The sequence below is a fragment of the Thamnophis elegans genome, chromosome 10 (genome assembly GCF_009769535.1).
Source record: "Thamnophis elegans isolate rThaEle1 chromosome 10, rThaEle1.pri, whole genome shotgun sequence".
NCBI classification, from domain to species: domain Eukaryota; kingdom Metazoa; phylum Chordata; class Lepidosauria; order Squamata; family Colubridae; genus Thamnophis; species Thamnophis elegans.
The window spans coordinates 21560420-21588276 of NC_045550.1; the positions used below are offsets into that span (position 1 = coordinate 21560420).

The 27857-nt window shown below is 35.0% G+C and overlaps 2 protein-coding genes across 4 annotated transcripts in view; one reads left to right on the plus strand and one right to left on the minus strand.

Annotated features, from left to right (window-relative positions):
- SLK (STE20 like kinase) overlaps positions 1-2851 on the minus strand; it is a 45687-nt gene extending 42836 nt beyond the window's left edge. Inside the window, exons 1-2 of one of the 3 annotated variants that reach the window (XM_032225440.1) lie at positions 2350-2851; positions 1220-2038 (exon numbers count right to left, since the gene is read on the minus strand). In XM_032225440.1, coding sequence (XP_032081331.1) covers positions 1220-1369 — 150 coding nt within the window. In that variant the 5' untranslated portion in view covers positions 1370-2038; positions 2350-2851. Of the gene's footprint in view, positions 1-1219; positions 2039-2349 lie in introns of those variants that run through there. The other 2 variants (XM_032225441.1, XM_032225442.1) reach the window with 2 other exon arrangements.
- Positions 2799-27857, plus strand: STN1 (STN1 subunit of CST complex). Its single transcript, XM_032225443.1, has 10 exons — positions 2799-2881; positions 9744-9891; positions 11080-11175; positions 13868-13939; positions 14526-14696; positions 14835-14946; positions 16049-16217; positions 22106-22228; positions 23425-23497; positions 24710-27857. Exons 2-10 carry the CDS (start codon positions 9759-9761, stop codon positions 24865-24867), a joined length of 1107 nt encoding a protein of 368 aa, XP_032081334.1. The 5' UTR covers positions 2799-2881; positions 9744-9758; the 3' UTR covers positions 24868-27857.

Genomic DNA, 27857 nt, shown 5'->3' on the forward strand with positions numbered 1-27857 from the left:
GCATTTGGTTTTGATGAAATTTCTGTTAAGATATGTTCACCACCCTCTATAAAACAGCAGTGTAAGATTTCAAAAACAAATAAAGTCAAAGTCATAATCTTTTCAGAATATGTTTTCTAAATATATTTTCAGTATCAAACTGAAGCCTTTAGGGTGAAGAAAGTCATGTATTGTATGAAAAATCCAAACACTTAATCGAAGAAGAGCACTTTTTCTTTTATCTATAGACACCATACTTCTATTTTTAATGAGCAGAGACAGTAGAAAAATAGACCAAAAAAAAAAAAAAAAACCCTTGGCAAAATGTAGTGAAGGAGGATGGGTCTATGTTCCAAGGACTTTTTTCAGTTTATTTTAAGCAGTAATTAAAAATTGACTTTTTTTTGGGGGGGGGGGGGGAAATGCGAATCAATACACGGAACATATTACCATTTATGGTGAACCTGTGAGGAGGCTAAAATTTTTTGGAAAAGGATCAAAAATTGGCTGAAGGCAATAGCAGGGGTTAAAACAGAATGGAAACCTGAAGTTTTTTTAATTAGGAATAAGGTCTGCAAAATACAAAAAAGAAATCCAGTATTTAATACTACATAGAATTACAGCGGCAAGGATTGCCTTTGCCCAGAAATGGAAAAACAAATTAATTCCAAGCAAAGATGAAATAATAAGAAAGGTTATAGATTGTGCTGAAATGGACAAACTAACTAAAGAAATCTAGGGAAAAGAAGAATCAGAATTCTACCAGATATGGGATAAATGGTATAGGTGGATGGAGGAAAGAAACAAGAATCAATGAAGGAATATAACAAAACTCAAAAAAATAATAGTTATGAGTAAAATAAGAGGGTTAAGAATGGTGAAATCCAAATGAAATACAATAGAAGAGGAAATAATATAACGTGAGTGGTATCGATTGATAATTGCTATTAGAAAGAAGAGGAAGTTCCTGTTCGTATTGTATTGTGTAAATGTGGTGTACATCTAAGTTTTGTGTGTGTGTATTTTACATGTTTGTTAATAAATAAATAAAAATTGACTTATCACTAATTTTGATAGCTACTTATATCCAAGAGAAATCGATAATTTTTACTGTATCATAATAGCCCAACACTCATTATTCTATGGATTATGAATTTTATGGTGTTGTTAAATTCATATGTAAGAGGGCCCAGAAAAATACAATTTACCAAAACAGCATCAAATAAGAAGCATTCCTTACCTTAAATACTTTGCCAAAAGCACCATCACCCAATTCTCCTATGATTTCCCAAAAGTCCTCTGGATTCAAATCTCTCTTGACATGCTCATACTGTTTCTTTTTCTTTTCACCTCCCAACTTGAAGATCTTACGGAAGTTAAAAAAGGACATACTTGCCCTTTTTAGTTAAAAAACTATTTTAAAAATCTTCAGAAAAAAATTAAGCAGTTGTTGTGTCTGCTGTTATGGTCTAAAAGAAAAACTGTACAAAAGTGTGACTTCGCTGCTATGCGTCAGCAACGATGCTAAGAAAGGCGTGGATAGGGACAATTTGTAGTCTAGATTTTCGATTCAGCACACAATAATCCAACCTCACAACCAGAACAAGTAGCAGCCAGCCACATGTGGTTTCTCACATGCAGTTTCCCACAAGTTTATCGCTGTAGGTTTAACAACCTAATAATCATATAATTTCTCACTAAGTTCTTCTAATCACTCAACACATATGGCCAGGCTCCAGAGACACTATCCCCAAAAGATGTATTGCTCCTAACAGTCTGAATGTTGAGGAGTGACAAAACAAAACAAAAAAAGCCCACTAGATTCTTCCAGATAAAGGATCCAATATTAAATGGTGAGCATGAGTGCAAAAAAGCAGGCAGCTGTATTCAAGATCTGCCTCTCCTTATTCAACAGCACAGACTGCTTAACATCGCGTCAGATGCCACCACCCTCCTTTCCTTGGTGGTTGAAAACTTCGGCAATCCGCGAGAACGGAAAATACGCATCTTCTTTCCTACCCTAGGCACGACAAGACTTGCCTTCAAGAGAGCATTTTGTCTATTGGGAGAGAGAGACGAGAAATTAATTGGCATAATATACTCCTCAACCATTTTTTAAAATTTCTTCCCCCCCCGCCATCAAACAATATATTTATTAAAAATTAAATGAAAAGTTATTCCCTACCGGGAAACAGCCCCCTCTACTCCCCTCCGTTTACCGCCCCTCCCTATTTTTCGTTGGAGAAAGTTGGCAGAAAAATAGATTGGGAGTAAAGAGTTATTCCAGGAAAAGCAGCGACTCTCAATGATGGCAGCTGCTGATCTCTTCCAACAAAAGGGGGGGGGGGTAGATGAGAATGAGAAACTCACCAGCCGAGACGGATTCTCGTCTCCCCCGCCGCAGGAGAGGTGATGGAGATGATGACGCCCGCCGCCTTAAGCGCTCGTACTTCCTGTGCCTTCCCCCGCCTCCCTCAGATAAGTGGGCGGAGCCATACAAGAAGGAGGTTCGGCGGTCTCGCTTCCTCTATTCCCCCTCCCAATCTCCTTTGCTCTTGTTCTCTCAACCGCCGCCGCACGCAACGCAAACGCCTCTAGAATCTCTCCCAGCGCTTTCGCCCACACCCCCACGCGACGGAGACGGCGCCTCCTCCTTTCCCCCTCTCTCTTTCGGGTTACGCTCTGGCAGCCAAGTTGCCTCGAGTTCGTCTTTCCCCAAGCTTGTATCCTTTCGCCGTAATTCCCTCCCTAACCACCGGATATTACAACAAACAAAAGGCAGGACAGAAAAAAACAAACCAAAGGATGAAATCTCTTCCGGTTTCTCTGCGCTAGCTCCTCCTGTCGGACACCGTTCCGCCTCCGTCAACAAGCCAATGAGAGCGCCGCCGGTCTCTGGAGGGTAAGGCTGGCCGGGTTTAGAATTGAGGTCAGAGGAGAGCTGGCGGCGCAGGGAGAGGGGGAGGGGATGACCTGAGTGGAAGCGCGAGGAGGCCCTAGTATGGTTTCGTGACTACCGAAAGCCCGGGGGGGGGGGGGGTCGGTTTATTTAGTCGCTTCCTCTGTAACCGCTCAGGATTAGAAAGCAGGAACCCAACGTTTAAAGCAGGGGTCTCCAACCTTGGCAAACCTGAGGAACTCTGGGAATTGAAGTCCCCAAGTTTTAAAAGTTGCCAAGGTTGGAGACCCTTGCTTTAAAGTCACACCCGACTGGTGTGCTGGGCTGGGAATCTGAGGCTTCATTTACTCTTCTGATGGATCACTTTCTTTGTAAACTGAGAATGCTTGGATGAGTGCGGTTAGTCGTGACAACTTTGAGGGGAACTCTGCAGTTTAACCTTCAGTCCTCAGCCGGTTTGGAGCCACCTTAACGTACATTAAAATCGGTTCAAGAGGAAATACATTTTAAAACTTGGACAATGTTTACATGAAAAGGCGTGGTCATGTATATCATATCCGAATTATGGTAGTCATGAATCAAAACCAATTTCGTTGTATTTAAGTACAATGACAATAAAGATTATACTTGTAAAATCTTTTATCTCCGATTGATGAAGCTGCAGTCGTGTGTGGAAAAATTAACATTAGACTGTATATCCCAAAGGTGCTTTTTCAAGAGACAAACTGGACTTTTTGGTTTTTCTTGGAAGAGGTTTCACTTCTCATCCAAATGTCTCCCAAGAAAAACCAGAAAGTCCAGTTTGCCTCTTGAAAAAGCACCTTTGGGGACAACCATGACCTGGATGACTGAGAATCTCCATAGACTATTACACTGTATACCTTTTAAATAACAAAAAGCTTTGTGCCTGGATGTTGATTCAAAAGCAAGTGTCTGCTGACCTCAAAAGAGCTTTACTGGAATAAATATAAATACACTAGTTTCAATAGGCAATGAAACATTATAACAATACTTTTGTTATGTAAAGGCTTATGTTGAGAGAATGTCCAAAGCTACTTATTCTAGGAAAATAATTAGGGTTGCTGCTTCCATTCTTGGTCTTAAAGCAAAAATGTTAGGTTACTCTTATCATTTGTTTTGGAAATTCAGAGTAGTTCCATTGCTATTTCTGTTTTTGGTTGAACATAGTGTATAGCTCCCCACTTTTCACTAATGTTTATTAAATGTTATAATTATAACATTTAATTGAAATTCTTTGGTTTTTATTTGAGAACTGGAGATTTTTGTCCTGCTTTAAGAAGTTTTTTAAAGCCTATATTTTGACTACCACATTCCCAGTTTTCCTGAGTTTAGTTCTCTTATTAAATCCCGCTTACCTTGCAAGTGCTAGTTTCTCATTTCCTGATCTTGAAAAACATAATTGTTTACAAGTTTCAAACTTGTAAGTGAAAATTTGTTCATCTTTTAAAGTAGACTTCATTTTATAACTTATTCTGATTTCATAAGCATACTTTAAATCAGTGGTAGTCACTACCTGGTCCCTACAGCCCACTAGTGGGCGTTCCAGCTTTCATGGTGGGCGGTAGGGGTTTGCTGTAGCTCTGCTTTATAAATTTTATAAAGTAAAGTTACTTCCCTACTTTATAAATCACCATTACTGTGGAACCGGTGGGCGGTTAGAACATTTTACTACTAATAGAGATACAAAAGGGGGCGGTAAGTATAAAAAGGTTGACTACCCCTGCTTTAAATATTTTATATTTGGCTTTAACATGTCTTAAGCTTGTTAAATTCCTGTACATAAAAGCCTCCATTTTTCAACTCTCTGCTCTTTCTGACTAGGGAATCATTCTTTCTTCTTGATGGAAAATTTTTCTTAATGAAAATTGCCAGTATTATAATAGTGATACGGCATTACCAGTTTTAATTTCAAAAATCTAAATACCATAGAGCTGCAATTTTCTCTGAACAACTTAAGGAATCCACCCAACTGAGCAATATGAGATGTAAAAGAAACTTCATAAGAATAGATTGCTGGGACACAAATGAGGAAAACAAAAATCTTTGTGTACTGGCATATAGATGGGCAATTTCTCATGTGAAGGCAGTAGAAAAAGTAACCTCTTGAATAGAAACATGATACAGTTTTGTTCTAAATGTTATATATCACTTTTAGATAAAATCAAACATGTGAAATTGGAATGGTTCTGCTGCTTCATTGTGCAGTTCCTTTTTTCATTCAATTTACTTAGAATAACAGAGTTGGAAGGGACCTTGGAGCTCTTCTAGTCCAACCCCCTGCCTAGACAGGAAGCGCTATACCATTTCAGACAAATGGTTATCCAACATCTTAAAAACTTTCAGTATTGGAGCATTCACAACTTCTGGAGGCAATTTGTTCCACTGATTAATTGTTTAACAGGAAATTTCTCCTCAGTTCTAAGTTGCTTCTCTCCTTGATTAGTTTCCATTGCTTCTTGTTCTATCCTCAGGTGTTTTGGAGAATAGCTTGACTCCCACTTCTTTGTGGCAACTCCTGACATATTGGAACACTGCTATCCATGCCTCTCCTAGTCCTTCTTTTCTTTAAACCAGACATACCCAGTTCCTGCAATGGTTCTTCATGTTTTAGCCTCCAGTTCCCTAATCATCTTTGTGGTTCTTCTCTGCACTCTTTCTAGAGTCTCCACATCTTTTTATATCATAGCGACCAAAACTGAATGCGGTATTCCAAGTGTGGCCTTACCAAGGCATTATAAAGTGGTATTAACAATTGTATCTGATCAATTAATATCTCATTTGCTCAGTAATTTGGTAATGTGTTTTTTTGTTCTTGTTTTTATAAATTAAGTTAATCCAGATAGGTATTTAAAGCAGATCATATGGTACAAGTAGCCTGATTTGAGTTCATGTCTCTGGATTCTGTGACAAATTAATTCAGCTGCTGTAGAAATTAGATCCCTATATTAATATGGAAACTAAAAAAAAACAGTGGATTATACAACTGTGCAGAGTGTGACCCGTCAAAACCGCGGACGACAAAATCGCGCTCGACGAAAGCGCGCATTTGACGTCATCACAGCGCGATGAAAAAAATTAAAAATTGAAATAAAAATAAAATTAAAGCAGTTAGGTTAAGGGTTAGGGTTAGGGTTAGGTTTAGGGTTAGGTTTGGGGGGGTTAGGGTAAGGTTTTCGCTTTATTTTTACATTTATCGATCACAGCGCGATGTTTTCATCGCGCTGTGATGACGTCAAATGCGCGCTTTCGTCAAGCGCGATTTTGTCGTCCGCGGTTTTGTGGTGGAACCGTGCAGAGAACCAACTGAAGATCTCCTTCTTAAAAAGGAGTGAACTGATCCTATTTGGCAATTAGTAAGAGCCAAACACATTGATTTTGGAAGATAGTTTATTTAAGTTAAAGTATATTCAAGTTAAAGCATACATTTTTTTCTGTCCTCCCCCCCCCCCCCACAATGATGCTTTATATTCCAGTAATGCATCAGTCCTATAGATACTCCCCTAAATACAGTTGAACTCAAATCTCCAAAGGCTTGCCTAATAAGTGTATACAATGTTAATATTTCTTGCACAGTAGCATTTAATTTTAATATTCTTTAGTAGAAATAATGCATTGTTTATCATTTTGTAAAGATTGACCACTATAAGCAAAAATACTTTTAAAGCCAGTGAAATTATTCTTTTACTTCATAGAAAGTAAGCACCTTAACTTATCATATAAAGCAATTAAATTCTTCTCCTGGTGATAAAATGTCAACTGAGCTCTTAATTGTAGTTGTACTTCATGTGATAAGCTCTTTTTGCATAGATTAATCAGAACACAAATCTTCCTAAGGTTTTGATGATGAAGAGAATAAAGAATTTCAAATACTGTAGTTTTAAAGTAGATGAGGCAAAAATATAGTTAGACATGTTCTCTGATATTTACATTATTTTTTTTTCTTAAAGATTAGTTGGCTAGATAAACAGTGGTCTTAAATAGATACTTTTTATTAATATATATTTGTGTATGCATGCTATCTGAACTAGACTCAGCAAATACAAAACATATACAGTATTTCTGAGCTTTTTAATTGTACTGTAAACTAAGTCTTCACATGATTTCTCAAGAGTTAAGCCTTCTAAGCTCCTATTAAGGATATTTGGGATTGTGCTCTTAGTAATGCAATCATATTAAGATTGAGGTGTGTAACAATTAGGCTCAATTGTGTTGCTATAATTGAAAACATAGAATATATTTTATATTGTACCATTAAGTTAAGGTTATATTTTTGGTTTACATGCTATATTTCTATATTGTCAAACTTTGTGAGATTGAATGTAGCATTCAATCTGCAAGAGTTAGGCTTGTCTTTGGAAGGACAGAAAATTTTATACATGAAAAATATTAGGTAAAAAAGTGAAAAATGTGAGAGTTTTTAAAAATATGTGAGACAGCTTATTAAAGTCAGAATCAACATTATTATATTAATATTATATATTCATTATTGTACTTCAGTGCAGTAGCTAGTATTATATGCACATGTCAATGTGTCTTAAAATGAGCCAGTATGGTTGGTCAGTGCTTTGAATTGTGTGGAGTGAGCACCTGTTTTCTGTATATGTGTGTTTCCTCAGGAGGGAGAAAAGACAGATGTACAGTATTGGGGAAATATGCAAATTGGACCGTATGGCTCTCATATAGAACCAAAGCACTCTTTGCTTCCAGATTCAAAATAATACACCAATGTATTCTCTGGTAGGATCAGAGGGTAGCTTGTAGGCTCTCCTATGCCACTTTGCTTTACATACTATCTCTAATTTCTTAAATCTGACAGTGATTTTTGTCTCCCTGTTGCTGGAAAATAAAACAAGCCTGAACTATTGTTTCACTTCAAATGGGTCAAAGGAAGATTGTGTAGCAAATACAGAACATGTCGAGGTTCAGCTAATTAAGAGAAAAAATTGCAGAGAAACTACAGTAGTCATTCTTTAATGACTGGTGTTATATTCCTAATTGCTCTATTAATGTCACTGGAAGTGTATCTTGATCTAGCATGAAGGACAGGTCACCTTGGCAAAGTATGCAATAACCTGCCTGCAGTTCTTATCTAAATTCTATATTACATTCTATCTTTTCATTTACACCATCAATTTCATGATCCTTATTATTGCGGATATTAAACTTTCCATTCATCAATACAAAAGTATGAACTTGCATATTCATGTTTTCTCTGTAGATGCTGTATTAAGTATAGGGGAGTAGATAAGTAAACTTGTGTGAAGCCTCATATGGATGTCTTGTTTTGATAATGCTTAAATAAAACATTTTAATGAAGCCTGCAAATATTTTCTACTTCTAAGCACCAATTTGGAACTGCTGTAACACATGGAAGCCACTCATATCAAACTTTAGTAGTGAGGTGTGAGTGCAGAAGACATTTCTGCTACTACTTCTACTACATTTCTATTTCTACTAAAACTGGGATTAGGCTTAAGTGAAATATTTCAGCTAAAAGCATTGGAAAAAACAGCTTCTTTTGTTTAAAGTCAGTTCTGCATTATATAAAGCTAATTTTAGCTGTTGTTTGATAGCTCTTTCTGGCCCTACTTGTCTATCTTTTTTATGTATGTATGCTTGACACTGTCCAACGTAGTTGTCAGCCTCTGTTTTGCTGCTTGCTTTTCGGCTGCCATTGAAACGGGGAGGGAGGGCATGGTATTTGGGTGAGGGAAATAATCTGTACAGGAGGACTGTTAATTGAGAGTTGTTCACACCGTTCGTTTGCGCATGTGGAAGGAGGGGAGTTTCCTGCCAAGGCCAACTGTCCGGCATACCAACCTGATGATGATTTTTGAAGATGTCTCCCACCTGACAGCTGTGGAGATATACAATTGGACTATGGACCGGGGTACCAAGGGGAGGGGAATGAATCATGTATTGATATCTAATGCTTCCGCGTGCTTTTGCTCAGATCCAGCTTTGCCTAGCTTCTATTTACTTATAATCAGTAAAAGTACTCTTAATTCTGCAAAATGGAGTTGAGTGGTTTTTTTCTTGATTATTAAGTGAAGTAGCAATTCCCTATTAGAAATCATGCTAAGACTTCTGGATCTTAATTGTGTATGTGCTTATACTTCCTTAATAAGCCTTTCCATCAATTTTCTCAGAGGTGAACTAGCCACTATGGAGCTAATTATACTCTATTTTAAAACTTGAATTCCAAGTTTTGGAAAACAGAAGATCATCTTCCCGGCGTGCGTATGCACACCGGGCAGCTGCTCTTCCAGTTTATGGCACTCCTGTGAATGTGAAGATCAGCTGGCCGGCACACCGGAACTCAGAAGAGCAATGGGCAATGGCTTGCATGCCTGAAGAGATGGCTCTGTGTGCCACTTCCGGCATGCGTGCCATAGGTTCGCCATCACGGAGCTAGAGACATTAAAGTCAGAATATTAATTAATGGAACAAGTAAAAATAGCTGTGCTCTCTCTCTATTCAAATAACATTAAACAAGAGAAACCAAAATGGAAGCTGCCTAAATTCTCAAATAGCTGTCTTTTTACATATATTCTAAACAATAGAATTTTAGGACTTGATGGATTTAACTTTGTTTCCCTATAACATATGTAATTCCAAAAAGGTATCCTATTTTATGAATGCTGCCAAAATTTATAAGTTTGGTTGAACTGGTCTAAGCCTTCTAATGATGATTGAGGGCCTATGTAGAATTTTTGCATTTGACTACTCCAAATTTAAAATATATGTTTTTTATTTTCCAGATTCCCTATCATAACAGTAAATTTTTACATAATTGGATATAATATTTTTGTAAGATAGATGATTGGTTAATCTGTTCTTGCAGCGAAATTATTTCAGAATGTGTGCTGCAGCTATGGAATCAGAAGATGAGGTACCATCACTTTTGTGGGGTTTGAATCCAATCTTTTCATCCTTTGCAAGACTATACATTAAAGACATATTAGAAATGAAAGAGTCTAAACAGGTTCCAGGTAAGTAGTGAAATTGCTATGAACTTTATAATTATAAAGTTTTATAACTTTAAATAAGGGTGCAATGACAATAAAGTAAACTAAACAATCTATAACATAGACTATGCTATGGATTGTACAATTCCTACACTACCAAGAAAAAACTACTGTATAACAGTTTTTTGTCTTATTGTACATGATCTTAAATATCTTAAACATTGGGAAAAACTTGAATTTTTTTTAAAAAAACGTATTAGTAATGGCTCAGTCTTTCTGCCAGTAATATGCTTATCTGATTTCCTATTTTCCATCATTTGTATTTCTTACACAACAGCCTAAAAATAATCATTGGATACTTTTCATGCAAGCTTCAGGATCTTCCACCTCTACACAAATGAAATAATGAATCATACTATGAAAATAGAATGTTTTCAATTGTAGTACTATATAACTATATGTGACATTTTATAATCATCAGTTGGGGTGGCAAGTTCAAAATAAATCTTTGTTTTTAATTGGTAGGGAGGAAAGTTTGTAGAATATGAAACAACTGCCATTTAAGTGAGTTCCAGATCAGTCTCTATCAGTGGCATATGGAAAGGGGAATGAGAATGTCATGCATGAACTGCATGCCCATACAGAGGAATGGGGCTTCAATTACATTGCCTCAGCCACCAACTTGACTGTTTTTAACTTTCCCTGCAGCTATCAGTAATTTATATTGTGAGCTGCTACTGAAAAATAATATTTCATGTGGAAAATAGCTATTGCTGAGGAAAATTTAAGAGATAATTTTATGTGTACAAATTATGGTACACAAATAAATTGGGGTGGGTACTGATCATGGTGGCAAGTTGTCTATATCCCATAAATTGTGAATCTGTGGTTGGTTTCTTTTTTATTGAACTTTAATCAAATTTCATTGTCTTTAATTACAAAATAAAATTTAAAACATTTGAATTAAATATTCCATGTATGTCATATTCAAATTTGAATTTGAAACTAATCTATCAAAATATTGTAATACTGTACTTTAATCAATTGTTTTATATCAATGGTCATAACCTTTGGATTTCTTGATCAGGATATATGAAATTGTTATTAAAATTAACAGTTGATTAAGAAAAAAAATGTTAGTAGTATTTGGGATTATGACACTATGTTTTTAAAGGACTAAATCTAGGACTTTACTCTTTTTTTTCCCCTAAGGTATATTCTTTTACAACAGACATCCAATAAGACAAGTGGATATTTTTGGTATGGTGGTTCTAATAAAAGAAAAAGATTCCTTTTATATTTGTGGAGGTAATAAATAATTCAAGATTTTTGTTTTTTAGTTTTAGTTTCAGTTTTAGTAGGATTAATATTCTGAATATTACTCTAGAATTCTGTAGAATCAATATTTCTAGAAAAATGTATATGTATATTTCTAAAGAAATATGTATGTATGTATGTATGTATGTATGTATGTATGTATGTGTATATCAAGAGAAATGTAGATGTCTCAGTCCCTCAAGGTAGACCAGACTGGAAATCACCTCTATAGGAAAGTTTAATTTTAACTATATTAACCAATATTAAGATTGGTTAATATAATCTGATAGTTCTGTATCCACTTCTTCTCTTTATAGTTCAATGATTTAGGGAGGTATGTGTCTAAGTTGCTTCTTGTTTATAACTTTAAAAAATGCTTCAAGCTCTTCTCCTAAGCAACAGATCCTGCATATTTCCATTAAGTTTATCTTCTTATACCATTTTATATCAGTCAAAATACTGCTTGCATTAACACTGAAAGTGTATGCACGTATACTCAGAAACAAGTCCATTTATGTTCAATGGCACATATCAAACAGAGTGTGATAATTGACATCCGAAGTAACCTTCAGTTTGTTAATTCACATCGCCTTCAAACTTTTCTCTGACTTCTTTTTAGATTTGACAGGGGTGCAAACTCGAGTCGTCATGGCATTGTCATGTGATGTATTGGGACTTTCCCCCCTTTGCTAAGCTGGGCGGGGACGGGGCCAGCACATGATGCATCTGGCCCACGGGTCGCAAGTTTGACACCCCTGCTCTAAGAGATGGAAGACAAAAATAAAAGATTGACCTGCCTACTTATATACTAATAATATTTCAACCTAATTGTTTTGGTGACGAAAGCCATTGATTTCAGATAGTTGCTAAAAGGCAGAAACTTTGATCTTATGAATCAAAGGCAAACATTTTCCCCAGGCACTCCTCACATTCAGTTTTGATATATCCAAATTTTTGGCTTAAAGCAAGTGCTGTTTTTTAGCTTTGGAGTATAGGGTAGAAATGGAATATTTTTTTTCTAGTACTGCCTTCTGGGAATGTATAAGAAGATATGTATTGTATACCTAAATTAAATGCAAAACTATAGCTCTTGCTTGATGCCAAGAATTCACGCATATCCAAACATATTGCAAGGAATGCAAGTATTATTCTTGCCTTGAATGTTTCTAGTAGTTCAGAAGCTCTGAGTGTGAAAGAGAGGAAATGTGACTCTATTATGCATACTTTTCTCTTTCTGATTACCCTTTTACTCTCATTGTCAACCTTCCATGATTCTTTTTGTAACCAGCTTCTTATTGCTACCCAAAATAGAATTTAGCAAAAATAAGTATTTTCTTGGGAATATTTATCTAATTCTCTATTTCTCCACATAGTCAGACTATTTTTAGTTCATTTCTCGTACTGTGTACTAATATGCCCCTCCCTGTTCTCATAGCTACAGTCAGGCTGAGTTGCCCAAAATAAGTTGCAACTTCCCTTTCATCTTAAAAATGAGGTTGTGCAGCTGGTGAGCTGAATAGCAAGTATTGCAGCAGCTGCCAAGCCCAAATGATTCATGAAACTCTCACAATTACTGCCAACTAGTAAAATGCATAGGAAAATGAAGAGCTAAATCATTGCCTAGATTTTAACCATTCTCAAGAATCACAATGATACCCTGTTTTCTCGAAAATAAGCCTTCCGCTGAAAATAAGCCCTCCCTAAAAATATTGCAACACAGCAGCAGCCATGAGGTGATCGTGATCACTGCACCTCAAAAATAATAAGACCTCTTCAAAAATAAGACCCAAGTACTTATTTCGGGGATCAAAGTAAAATAAGACCCTGTCTTGTTTTCAGGAAAACATGGTACTTACAGGCCTAACATAATAATGCACCTCTATTGTTTAGAGCCGTGGTAGTCAACCTGGTCCCTACCGCCCACTAGTGGGCGTTCCAGCTTTCATGGTGGGCGGTAGGGGTTTGCTGTAACTCTGCTTTATAAATTTTATAAAGTAAAGTTACTTCCCTACTTTATAAATCACCATTACTGTGGAACCGGTGGGCGGTTAGAACATTTTACTACTAACAGAGATACAAAAGTGGGTGGTAGGTATAAAAAGGTTGACTACCCCTGGTTTAGAGAAGAGAAGGATGGTGGTTGCAGAATTTTCAGAATGGTTCCTTACAGACTAAGAGTAAAATAGAAATGACCAAAAATAGAAAGCCATGCATAATAGAAGCAGTCTTTCAAACCAAGGACTGCTGAACTACTAGAAAGGTTTAAGAGCAAGATTAACACTTTTCTCAGCTGCTCTTCAATATATATTCAGCTTATGAGGAGACTAGCATTAATGATATATATTGATCCACAAACAGATATGCTCATCTTACCTCAAATTCTTGTTAATCTGCTTTGATATTCTTCTCTACTGCATCATTTTATAAATGCTCCTATCAATCAGTTTAGGACTGCAAGAAGACAGAATCATTATTTATTATGACTAGAAAGATACTTTCTATATTAATTCCTATTATTATAATAGGAAATAGTAACCTTTAGAACTAACAGAATTAGATGAAAGGAAGCTGGTAGAGTATTAAACACCAATATCATTGGCTAAAATGTAAGGCTTCCGTCTTTGTGGGATCAAGGGGAAAAACTTATATCAAAATGACCTAAATGATCACTATTATTTTCCAGTGGATGATGGCACTGGCGTAATAAGCTGCACCTGCTGGAAAAATGCATTAGCAGAAAAGAAAAAAATGTCAGGTAATATTTCTTCCTCTTTGCTTTCCTCTTTAAGGATATTTAGTATATGCTGCCGCCAAGGTTGTTTTCAGATATTATTTTTTACAGTTACCTGTGCCTTTTCATATCTTGCTTACTCATGAAAATTTGATTGTTGTAGTAGCCCTTGAGATATGGAATATTTGAGGTTTAAATATAGTATAGGTATTACTGTATTTTATGCTATTGTTTTTATTGTAATAATTGTGTTGTTTTAATCTGGTATTTGGATGTCAGGAATGTATGCTACTCCATGTTGATAATGTTTGGGGTAGCACATGTGCTGAGTAATAAATCTTAAAAATAAATGTCACAGAAAGAAAAAAGAAAAGAAAATTAAGAAATTTATCTATCCCTGTTTTTTGTTTTTGTTTTTCATCATGCTGCTGCTTAAGGAGTTTTCCTAAACAGCAGAATGTCAGTTTTTAAGTGAGAAAAAAATACATCTCTGTGGAAGCATGTCCTGCATAATTGTAGTACTTGAGAAAATGTTTTTCATTTTATTGTATTCAGTGAACATTGTTATTAATAACATAGCACCTTATGAAATGTATATATTTCTCTGCAGATTTGGAATCTCAGCCAAGTACCTTAAGTGGTCTGAATCTAAGTGACTTGATAAGAAATCTCCAAATAGCAATTCGAAAAAAAACAATTCTGGAAATTGGTGATCTAATCAGAGTCCGTGGTTGCATTCGAATTTACAGGCAACAACGGGAAATCAAGGCTTCTATATATTGTGAGTACTGCTAATTATCTTATAGCAGTATGCATTTTTATCTTTATTTTAAAGTTGCAAATTGTAATCTGATAATTTTTTCAGAAAAGATTTTTTCTGGTATGTAGTAACATATTTACATTTCTCATATCTTTTCAGATAAAGTTGATGACCCTATGTATGAAAATCAAATTTCCAGAATGCTAGAACTTCCCCATTTATATAGGGATATTTATGATAAGAGATTCCAGTTTCCAGAAGAAACACAGTGGTCAGTGAAAACTATATATATATTGATAACTGAGTTTTTAGTTGTTAATTCGTGAAAATGTGACTACCAGTTAGACACAATGAAACAGGAAGCATTGTATGGAAACAGAGGAAGAATAATGAGGAATGAATAAATGTAGAATGAAATAAGAAAGATATATAATTGATGAACCCAGAGTACATATGGTATTAAATAATTCTTAGATGCATTCATCAAAATCATCTTAAATATGTAATGAAAACTTGGGCAAATTTTTTAAAAAAGTATTAAACCCTTGACTATCACTGGGCTTTCAAGATGGCTACCACATTGAGCAAAATAAATGGAGATCTTTCCTCATGCCATTTATATTCTCATTTTCAAGCCCAATCTTGCATTTCATATATTCCATGACACATCCCAATCAAGTCTAATTCTTTCAAAATATATTGTGTAACTCCCATAATTTCCAATCATCCAAATCATGTTAGAGAAGCCAGAAAAAGAGGTCAAAATAATACAGTAGTTGATAGTAATTGAAAGTGTCACCCACATTTTAAGCAGATATGAGGTTAGTATACTCTCTCATCACGTGTGCCAACATCGTAATATGATTGGTAATAATCACGCCATCCAGTTCCAAAATTATATGCAGACCCCATTTAGCCATTGTAATCCATTCCAATGAAATGGCAGTAAGCAACAAAGCAAACTGCATGATTGGCAGATGTAAAAATTACTAGATGCTGCAATTTCCATTTAGATAAAGTTGTCTTGTGCAGCAACAACAGTGTTTTTCTAACTCCTGTGTGCAATGTCAGGCACAGAAATTTGGTCCTTAGCATGGATATTGGTGAGAAAATTATTTTTTACTACCATTTATTTCTGCCATTACATTTGTAAAAAGTTGAGGTAATCATTAAATAAGGATTGGTTATATATGTAATTTGACAAATGTATTATGTATTATGTTTTTAAATCAATGCATGCATTTTTACCTGTAAAGAATATTATAGCTACAGTTCTGGAAAGGTTTCTATAGTTTCATTATTAGTTTTAGACACTTTTTTATTTTGGTTATTGTTCAAACTTTTTTAAAATTTTATTTATTCTCTATTAATAGTAATCTTGGTGCATCAGATAAACTGGGTTGTGTTATGAATCTGAGTAAAAAAATAAGGGATTTTCTATTGAGGAACAAAATTCAGAGCTTCTATACGCAGGAATTAGAAACTGTTGAAGATTTGGTATCATTGGTCAAACAGGATGAACTTGGTACCAGTGCTGAGCAAGTGAGTAAAATTAACTTTGAAAGACTTTTTCTCTTGTGAGACGAACTTATGAAAGTTAATTAATTAACTAATTAAAAATGAACTAAGTGTTAGGGCTAGACAAATGTTCCATATTTAAAAAAATAAAGTTCACATCTATTAATGGTGTGCCAGCCTAATAATTTGTATAGTCCTAGTTTTAAGCCTGAGTTATGACAATTAAAAACTATTTTTAAAAAAATTACTATAAGATGTAACCGGTTTAAGAATGAGCTCCATTTCCAAAAACTGTTCTTAAATTAAATTTGTATGTAAGCTGGAATAGTATCATTGTATAACTATTATTTAAGTACTATTGTGAAATGAACTTGGAGCAATATGTATTAAACCTGAATCACTGTGTATTTAAATTCTGTTACAGTAGGCTCCATTCTTAGCTGTGGCTCATCCTTAAACACAGTGTTTTAATCTAGGCACTTGCTTTAATGAGATTTTAATAATCAGGAGCTGTATTGAAATAACTGATATTATGCATGATTTTTAAGTGTCTTTTGATAAAAACTATTATATATAAACCAAACTACAATGCAACATATGTTGAATTTCAACATTTAGCTTTAACTCACTGTTAATTTTATTATATTATTAGGGAGTATTTGAGAATTTTATGTTTTTTACAAGTAATGCTTTTAAGTTATTTGAATAACAGGACCAAATATTCCTGAACTTAAGGGCAGGTTAATTAAGCCCCAATTTCTTACAAAGATGGGACATTCAGTGTAATGTTCTGTCAGAGCATTCTGACATCTGCATCACATTATATTTATTCTTCTTGGGCATTTTAACTTGTTTGGGAAGGACATAGGGGTAAGGGATTTGGGAGGCTCCAAGCCACTAACCTCTAATTGAAATCAGAATTGTTAATAAAGTAAATTCTTGTTTGAAAGTTACACTGATTTTCAATAGCATAATGTTTCTGTTTTATATTTCACTTCTGGTTAAATAGGAATTTATAAAAAGTTTATAAAAAGCTTATAAAAAGTTCATAGTATGCAGAAATAAGATCATGAGCCACATAACCATGGTACAGATTTGCATAAGTTAATATATGTGATGTTATTCATATTTGTATCATTTGAAAATTTGGATTGAACAAATATTTAAAATCTTTTTTGTGGCCTTATAGCAAGATAGTGTTTAATTTATATCTTATAATTTTCTTTCAAGAGAATAAAAATGTTTAAGTTTTTATTTTCTTTAAACTATATTTTTTAATGTCAACCCTCAAAAATGACCACTCAATTGAGACCACACACATATGCATATATATTTCACAATTCTACCAACCCCCATTTCTTAGTCTCAGCTGTTCATTGTTAAAATTGTGAATAATATCCTTTTCAGTTGTTTTTTTTAAATGATATTATTTTTGTCCAAGCACACCTATCAGAATCAAGTTCCCTATAGAAGACAGTATTTTCCTGGTTTAGGAACATTCCTGTTACATAAGAACATAATATAAGCAATGCTAGTTCATCTGGTACATCTGGTCTGTTTTAACAGCAGCCAACCAACTGCACAAGGAAACCCACATGCCTCCTAGCAGATGCTTTTCAGAGACAGTCACACTGCCATCAAGGCTTATAGCCATTGATTCCCATGATTTTCTTGAACAGGTCCAACCCTTTTTTGAATGCAGCCAAAATGGTTGCCATTTTCATATGGAATGTTTATTATGAACATCTAATTCTTGGTTTTTCTTGTTTCACTCCCCTTCACTTTCTAAATCCATACTCTTTTGTTGTCTTGAATTTTCTTTTAAGGCATACTGTTTGTTGGCTTTGAGTTTCCCATCTATATAGTACTGGTATTTAAAACTCAAATTATAGATTTACCTTCTAAAAGCATCACAGTTTGGTCTGTTGACCTTTCATGATAGATATTGAATTTCTTGAGCTTTCTGCTTCCATCTTCATTTGGAACTGCAAGCTCAGTTCCTGTGGAGACAGAATAGCAATAGCAATAGCTATTGCAGAATGTCTTCCTCACTTTTAATCTTCCATCCACAGAATCAACAATTCTATTTTTCTCTGTTCGTTTTTTAAGGCTCCAATATCTTGACTAATTTATCTTTTCAAATTTTAAACACAACATACAGAAACACTCCATATTACAGCTAAATTAATCTTTTTCTTGTAATGTATTTATTTCTTGTACTCTCTCAGATGGGAAATAGTAAGAGCTCTTGCATAATCATATAATATAATCTCAATCTACTAACTATGACATGAGAAGGAACAGAAAGAAGGAGCAGTTTTCATCTGAAGGTCAATTTTCAATCTGTCTCCTGTCATTATATAGTTGGAATATTGTGACTTTTTAAGCATTGGGAAGACACTAATAAAGGAAGGGGGAAGTGAACTATGTCACTTTATCCCCATGGAAAGTTGACTGAATTGAAAAATTTGGTCTGATAGCAATCTTTAAATATTTAATAGAACAAATGTACATTAGAACTATAGATGAGGAAGTTGATTAAATTACAAGAAAGCAAATTTTAAAATAGATTAAGGAAAACTTCCTTACTATGAGAACAGCTAAATTATCTCAAATTGTTTAAGAAGGCTGCAGGATACTAATATTTATTTAACATATTTAAAGAATTTGATTAATGATAGGAAATTGACTGGATGATTTTCTTTATTCCCCAGATGAATTTCAAAGGTTAGCAAAGCATACCACTCACTTCAGATCTACCTCTGAGCACTCTTGTGTTTGGACAAGAAATAGAAATTGTGCATATTCCACAATATAGTCAGTCTTCAGATATTTCAGTGTTAATAGTACAGGTTATCAAAAATGTAGTGTGCAAATAATAATTAATTTATAACAGCAGTTGCCACTGGAATTTCTGTCATTAAGTGATGCAGTCATAAACTGCAATCTCTGCAGTCCCAGTTTCGGTTATTAACAGAATTGTATGCTTGTTAGGTAAGGCAGCTTAACCAAAGTCAGAACCAAAGCCAGTGAGGAAGCCAACAGAAAGTTCTAAGTCTCAAGCCAGAAGGCAGGCAAGTAGCTATGGTTGGGTGGGAGAGGAAGCATAAGGATCCATGGGAGTGTGGGCAGAAATGGTGAGGGTCTGGGAGGGTGTGAGGGAGTGCACAAAGTTGTGGTACACGTTGGGAAAAGTGCAGAAGAGGTACAGCACAGGCCAAGGAGGATGCTTGAGTGGTTGATGCAGCATAAGTACAGAAAGACTGTGCAGGTTCAGGCGACTTAGCCCAGGAACAGTGGAGAAGTTGTTAAGGAAGGTTGCAAATAGCAATCATGTGTTTATGAGTCATTGCAACTAGTTATAAGTGCGAATCAGTTGCCAAGTACCCAAATCAAAATTATGTTATCATGGGGATGCTATGTCAGGGTGTGACAGCTGAAACTTGGAGAATCAATCTTAAGCATTATTTATTCAAATGCTGTCACAACTTCAGATGGCTGCTGAACAAATGATTGTAAGTCAAGGACTATCTATATGTTTATTGACCAACATTTGTACTACTTTAAAGAGAAATACATTTATTATACCATGCATGTCTATAGATATCACTGGATTAATAAATTACTTACTGAGCTTAGCAAATCTTATATATATAATATGTACTAATATGTGTATCAATGAAAAGTACCATATTTTTTGGGGGGGGGTATAAGACGCACCTTTTGCCCCCTAAAAGACGGTGAAAATTTGGTTGTGTCTTATACACCGAATGTAGCCCCGCCCACCCACCGGCATCCATCCTTTGGCCTCTGTCTCCCAGCAATTTACCTCTTTGCAGCAAACGGAGAAAATGGGGCTTGTGGAGGCAGCAATAGGCTATGGCAATCCCTGCAGCCTGAAACAGCTGATTATGGGAGGCCAGTGTTGAAATTGAAAGTGAAACTTGCTGTTTGCTGCAGTGAGGCAAATTGCTGGGAGGCAGATTTTTTTTCTTCTAATCAGGCTAAACTGAAACAGGCTGTTGGCTGTAAGGAGGTACCATAAGTCAATAGCTATAAATGCCTATAGAATGTTAAAGTTATTAGACTTTTAAAAGACTATTTTATTATTGTTCTAGACAACTTAACAAAATGAAGAAGCTTTTTAAAATAAATGCTTGATTTTAAGAGGCCCAGCATCTTCTTTTAAATAGCGGAGAATAATGTATACTTCCAGAAAGCCACATCAATTTTAATAGCATCTGTACAAGTATAGTCTGAAATGTACCACAAACAGTGTATATCTTCTGTGCTGTTTGGTGCAAGGAGGCAAATTGCTGGGAGGCAGAGGCAGATTTCCCTCCCTTGTTTTCCTCCCCAAAAGCTAGGTATGTCTTATACATCAGAGCATCTTATACTTTGAAAAATACGGTATATAAAAAGACTATAACTACTTACGCTGGGTCATGTATGCTTTGGTGTTTCATGGCCTCATGAACACTTCTAATAAGAACGAACACCATTCTGGCCTGAATCTTGGCTCACAAAGGTTTTGAAAGAGCAAAATTTATTGATTGTAACAATACCAAAATGATACAACTTCGCAGGGTAACATGAAGTTCAGTAGAGTGTAGTACAGTTTATATATTATCTGTATGTTCTTGTAATAAAACACAGCTAAGATTACAGATTGCTCTTGAGCTAAGAAAGTATACAAGAATTATAGAAATATTTTATTCCTTATAATAACTAATCAAATACAATTTAGGAAAGACTATATAGATTTTTACTTTTGATTATACATGCAGTGTTCAGCAGAATTTATCTTTTCCTTTTTGAGTTTTCTAATCTATCTTCTATATGTTCTCTATCTAATTACTTCCGGATACTTCTTTCCTATTCTTTCAGCCACTCTTTCAGTCGCTAAAACTTAGATCAGGATAATACTATACAGCAGGCAAGAGTTATGAGGAGTATCTGTAGGAGGTCAGACTGATGTCAGGAACATCTCAGAGTCATAAGCTACATCATTTTTTCCATGTATTGCAATATTTCACACACCCAAGCTGGCAGAGCTTACAATGTAGTGGAACAACACAGCAGTTTCTGTGGATGAGTATTGGATTTACAATTTGAAGATAACATTTTAAAGTCCTCGTCAGCCATGAAGATAAGGAAACTGACCTTGAGCTAGTCCTAAATTAGCTTATGAAATGATTGTGATGAACAAAAGAGGAATATGCATGCTGTTCTGAGCTTCTATTTTTAGTAAAACCAAATCAGAACAGAACATTTCAACCCTGCCACTGCACTGCCATATCATTACCATGCTGTTCTGTGTCTTTCAGAGAATAAAAATAATAAAAACAAAGGAGTGTGGCTTGGCTCACCCATATTGCATTACTTCTTTAAGAGAGGAACATAAAGTTAAGAAAACCACAAAACTCAGCTTTCCCAAGATGCTTCTCTGTTGTTTTTCCTAAGCTGCTATTCATGTCTTGTATACTTTTTCTATGACTCCAAAGTATTTCATGATTTACAACTCTGTTAAAGGAGCTCTCCAAGCTGAGCCTTATGCCAGTTTATATGATTTTAATTACAGCTTGACTTCAGTTATATTATTTTCAGTTATCCCAAAGGAATAATTAAGAAGCTCTTTTCTTTGCTCTGGTAAACCTTTTAGTTCAGTCACTTACTGTTTCTATTAATAATTCATCAGCATCTCTTTAGGTAAATTGCTTAGGCAGCAAACTTTTCTAAATACTGCTAGCTGCAGTCTATTTAATCATAAGAATAAAGACTTTGCTGTTATTTAAAGGTAAGATCTTTTCACTCTTTTATTTCTCTAAATAAACAGCCTAAACAAGCATATTACTTGCCTCTGTACCTTCTTATGCAATTACGTTATCTACTTTTTACTCTTTTCCCATCAGACAGATTCCAAAGCTGGTCCTTGCTCCAGATTGATTAGAAAGTCATTCATGGAAGCAATAAAGTTATTGCAGAAAGATGGTGTTCTTTTTCAAAAATCAAAGACTTCTCAAAATATATATTATGTAAGTATTGAAGGTCATATAGTTTTTCTTGCATCTTACTATATTTACTTTCAGTTATATGGAATATGTTAATGGCAAGCTAATGCTACTGGAAAATGAATAGCAGAGTTTGAAAATACTGTTTTGAAATAAATAGAATGATTAGATACAAGCAGATTTAATTTCACATATAACTGGGAGATGCAGATTGGGTACATTCATTAAAAATGTAGAAGGAAAGAATCATTTTCTCTTGCAAGAAGAAATTGGAGCTGAGTGCATATAGTAACAATAAGTAGAAATCTTGGAGTTGAATAGTATTGTTATATGCTGATCAGCATATAATATCGGCCGTATTTTAGCATAGCACTAGATAATGTGTGTACTTGACTCAGCATTTCAGAAATATTTCCTTACCTAAATAGAAAAACAAAATGAATATGGATGGGCAAAAAAAAATCAGTGAGAGAAGGAATGAGTTTCAACTGTCTGTCAGCTTGCCCATTGAGTTTCCTTGTGGAAAGCTAGCAGTGAGCATTGAAATCTTTTCCTTCTTCCTTCCTCCCCTCCCTCCTTCCCTCCCTCCCCTTTTTTCTTTCTGTCCCCTTCCCTTCTCTTTCCAGAAGACCAATAAGTGGATATTACCAGCTGGAGGAAGCAATAAGGGAGTGCAGTATTAGTGTAGGTACTGGCACTCCCATGAATTTGGGAAGCTGTCAGTGAACATTGAAAATGAGAATCATCTTACTTTGGTTGATTGAATCAGTGCAGCAGTGATGCTGAAGCAGCAACCCTGTAGTGGTGAAGCAATCACAAATTCCCCAAATTTTAAGTGTTAGGCATTTTTTTGTGGGGGGAAGCCCTATGATACATAGTTTTGCCCAATTAAGAGTTAAAGTCACAATCATTTTAGTAATAAATAGGTAATATAAGACTCCCATGATTGTAGTTTGTATATGATGATTTAAATTAGAATTTGTTGTTTGAAAATTTCTGATAAATCATCATTTATTCCATAAATGATGGCTTAGCACAATGTATGAAGCTGGCTGTAGTGTCTAAATAGGGATTGATTTTGAATGGGAAATCTGAAAGATGAAATATCACTGCATGAGGATTACATATTCTTCCCATATTATATTCTTTTGAGATGAGAATGTTGCAGTGTCTAATTGTAAACCTAAAATTTTATTTAGCAATTTATCCTTATATTTTAGGTTACTGAACAGGATACAGAATTGCACAAAGTAACTCTTGAAGTTATCGGAACTGATTGTAAGAGACCAAAATGTAAGTAGGCTCACTATCTTAACTGCAAGCAGAAGTATATTTCTTATTATTTCTTATTTGTATAATTCACACAATGTAAAAAGTGGAATTATTTGAAAACTCCTGCTGGAAGTTCTTTTACATATTTTTTATAATTTTAGATACTTCTTTGGTTTCTGTATTAAAATATTTGTCTTAGATCAATTGCCCATACTCATTTCTTTTTACTGTCTCTTTTACTCTTCCCAGCTGATTCTTTGCATTCTGTATTGATCTAAATACATTGATCCATTGTTCATTTCTAGGAGTGTAAGTGAGGCATCTTTGAAGGCGATAGGAAAGCACGACACTGAAAAACTTTCTTTATTATGTATTTAGCAATATGAAATGTTAAAATTTGAGCTCATTTAAGAAAGGTTTAATGCCTTAATAGATCAAGGTAGAAAAGAAATATACTAAAGATCAAAATTAGGAATATGTGAGAATTGCATTTTCTTTTAGGACAGGGGAGAAGAATCAAAACAAGGTAGGATAAGAATGACCTTGCATATTGTCTTTCCTCATCAGTGAATCATAGATATCTCTACCAGCCACAATAAAATGCTTGCCTTGTGACATTTATTATATTTGTTAAAGAAACACACACATTTTTGCAATGTTACTAGTCTGCCTTGTGCCTTAGGATATCTACTGGAATTCCTGATAAATATCCTAAGCCACAAGAATATCAGATTACCGGTTTTTCTTTTCCCTGAACAAAAGTTACAAAAGCCCTTATACTAAGATGCAAATATTTCACATCTGCCTTACAATGTACCCCCACCTAAAAGCTAAGAAATAGTATCAATTATGTGATGAATGAGCACCAACTATCTGGATATTTTTTCCCAAACAACAGGCTTCCCTCTCCCTATCGCCATCCATTTTTCCTCTTGTTAGAAAGAAAATATCCTAAGTAGAATGCAATTATTCCTGATCATTCACTTCTTTGTTTAAAACATAGACTTTCATGTAGGAAAGTAATAAATACAAGAATCAGGGAATGAGGTTGTTAAATTATTCATATAATCCTTACTATCAGTACTAAAAGGGAAGAATGAAACTGCCAAACCTTTAAATACCAGCCTCCTAACCGAATGATGGGTTCTGTAGTTGCACCAAGAATTCTATTCTTTAAGAAAGAAAGGACAACAGTCCACCGTTTGTAATCCTGTGTTTACTTTCTATTTGCAGATGCTGAAAAAGGGTGCCACCTTCGTCACATACTCAGCTGTATTCAGCAAAGTTATAATCCTTATATCACTGAAGCTGTTGTCCGTTGTCTCCTTGATTGGTTGGAGATTAACAGTGAAGTTGTCACTACCATGGAAGAATACTATATAGTCTTTTAATCTAAGGGAATGGAAGCCTGGAGTCAAATGTTATCCAGTGATCTACAATATCAAAGATTTTACTGTGTACCTGCTCAGCTATTTTTCTAATTTAGAAGGTGATGCAGAATACAAATCATTTTGTTTCGTGATATTCCCAGTAGATATCAGGGTCTGAAGCATTTCTCCTTTCTCTAAGAGAAAAAGATACTAAGCACTCATATAAAATTATGCCGCAACTGCCCCCTTGTGGTTGGATACAATTAAAAAGAACAAACTTCGCCTTTGAACCACAATTTGTGGATATAATTCCTCATTTAGCAAGTAGTATTCTGGACACTGTGAAGGATATCAGAGATTCCTTGTTTCAGTTCTGTGTTATATTAGCTCCCTCAAAACTTACTGAAATTCAATGTTAAATTGAGAAGCTATGCCGATTAAAATCTAGGATCCTTTTTTCCATAGAAGTTGAAAAACATCCAGCAGAATCAAAATGGTGTAAGAATTATCAACTTACCCCCAAATCTAAGTGACAGCTTCATATGAACCCCTATAGAAATAATCCAGATTCAAGAAAGAATTGGACATATTCTGAGGCATTCAGACAAGATTTTAAAAATGTTGATTGGATTTCTTTATTAGTTCTTTCTTATTTGAAGAGGCAAACCTAAGGATATTACTGTCATTAGGCATATGGTTATTGCTTCTGCTGGCTGTACAGTTCAAAACTGAATAAATAAGTTTGGGACCGATTAGAACCAGATTTCCACCACAATATGGAGAATGAAAAAATGATTCCTAAAAGAGCTAGAGTCAATCAAGGTGTTATTTTATTTTACAACAATGAGTTCAGCTAGCTAAACTTTTGGTTGAAAATCCTCTTTTATCTCAAGAGAGTTGACCCATGAGATTGGTTCATACCAACAATTGATGGATCCAGATGGATTTCAGAGGGACTGTGATATTCCTACTGGTCTGCTGCACGGCCAATCTGAAGCTTCAGTTGCCACTTGGGATAAGAGGGTGGTTGACATATTGCATCATGTTGCACCTAAGCGACCTCTTCCTTCTTGTGGATCCCATTAGACTTTGTAGTTCACAGAAGAGTTAAGAGAGTTGAAATGAGAGAAGAGACATATAGAGTGTTGTTGGAATTCAACGGGACAAACTCAAACAAACCATGGGTTTGAGTCACTATTAAGGCCTGCTTTGTAACAGTATAATTAGCAAAGCATCAGTACCCTCTTTTCCATTTCTTACCTAAATAAGCAGAATTCAAATACTGTTTCATTTTTTCTCTCAATGCTGGTTGTTTGCACATTACTCATCCATAGTTAAATGAACATAGCTAACTGAATTAAGTTTTCTAGGTTCATGTGACATACTAGACCTGTGATAATGAAGCTATGGCATGTGTGCCAGAGGTGGCACGCAGAGCCTTCCCTGTGGGCACGCGCACCGTCGCCAGCTTTTCTCCTGGTTTCCGGCACACATGCTGATCTTCGTGTGTGTCGGAACCCAGCAATCCCAAAGACCAGGTGACCAGTGAGCGCATGTGCACTGGCCAACTGGTCTTTGGGTTTCTGGGGTTTGGCACATGCAGAGATCAACTGGCTGGTGCAAGTGTGTGCGCTGGAAACCAGAAGACCAGGTGGCCGGCGCGCACATATGCACTGGCCAGCTGGTTTCCAAGTTTGTATGCATGCACACGTTCCAATTTGAGCACTGGAAGCTGAAAAGGTTTGCCATCACTGTATTAGACCATAAATTAACCAGACTTGCTGCTTTGCCCAACAGAATATTATAAAAAATAATTGCTTGGCTTGTGTCTCCATATGTCACACAAATTCAACCATGTTTTCACTACTTGGAATTATTTTAGGAAGCCAGTGTAAAGATTGTAGCTAAAATAATCTACCCAGGAACAATGGAATGATGGAATTATTTTAGTCAGAGACCTTTGAGAAGGATAACCTCTTCCTAGAAAAAAAAAGAAGAAGCAATGATAGGTTCCTAAAATTACTACAGTTTAACACATCCTTTCATCAGATTTTCAGTAGGTAAGTCATGTTCCAAGTGATGCTATCGGTTGAGAGTAATTTGTTTTATCCACAAATCTGATTTTGTCACCAAAAGCCTTTTGTATGTCTTCTAAAAGCCACTGGTCTTCTACAATGTATGATCCAAAGACCCTTCAAGTCTTTTGGACTGTAAGGAAGACAGATTTCCTAAATAAAGTTTCAGATCTTTTTCTTAAAATATTTAAAATTTTAATACTTAACTTTTAAATTACAAAGTATTTTCTTATTTAATATTTACTGTAGCATCTAATAATCGGGAAGTTTAGTTTCCCTTTCTTTTATAATACAGTATCAAAGATGTTCATAAAAACAATTTAGTCAAGGAAAAAACATTTCTGCTATTCTGAAATCTAAAGCTTCTCCATTTCATTATCTTGTAACTTTGATGACAAAAGCATCATGTATTTTTATTCTTCCATAAAAATTGGATTCTCATGGTAATCTGTTTTATGAGTTGATAATTATCTTAACAGAAACAAAAGTAACCTAACTTGCAACTATGTTTATTGCCACTGTGTGGTGCTGTTGAAACAAACTTGGAAAACTTATATTTAATATAGGAGTTTCTTTATATGTATCATGGAACTTATATTTTGTAATGAAGTTTCTTTACATATGTAAATGTTTAAATATTTTATTTAAATACATATTTAAATTTAAGGTGATTTTCCATGTTCAAAATGAGACCTGTATGTACTTCATGACTGAGAAAAATATGCTTCATGAAACTTTAGTAATATAATTTAAAAAATCTGGCTAGTATTTTTTAAATTTCCTTTTGCAAAAGCACACTGCAAAGAGTTTTAATATATTTAACATATATATTTCTACTAAACTGCATTTTCAATATTGACTTTTTTCTAGTCTGGTTTTTGAATTTGTATTTTATATATGTAGATATAGTGGATATAAAAAATGTTGAATGTTGAA

Coding starts and splice junctions, on each gene's coding strand:
- STN1 (XM_032225443.1), top strand. CDS start 9,759: ATGTGTGCTGCAGCTATGGAATCAGAAGATGAGGTACCATCACTTTTG. Junction 9,892..11,079: donor AGAGTCTAAACAGGTTCCAG/GTAAGTAGTGAA, acceptor TTTTCCCCTAAG/GTATATTCTTTTACAACAGA. Junction 16,218..22,105: donor TTGGTACCAGTGCTGAGCAA/GTGAGTAAAATT, acceptor TTTTCCCATCAG/ACAGATTCCAAAGCTGGTCC.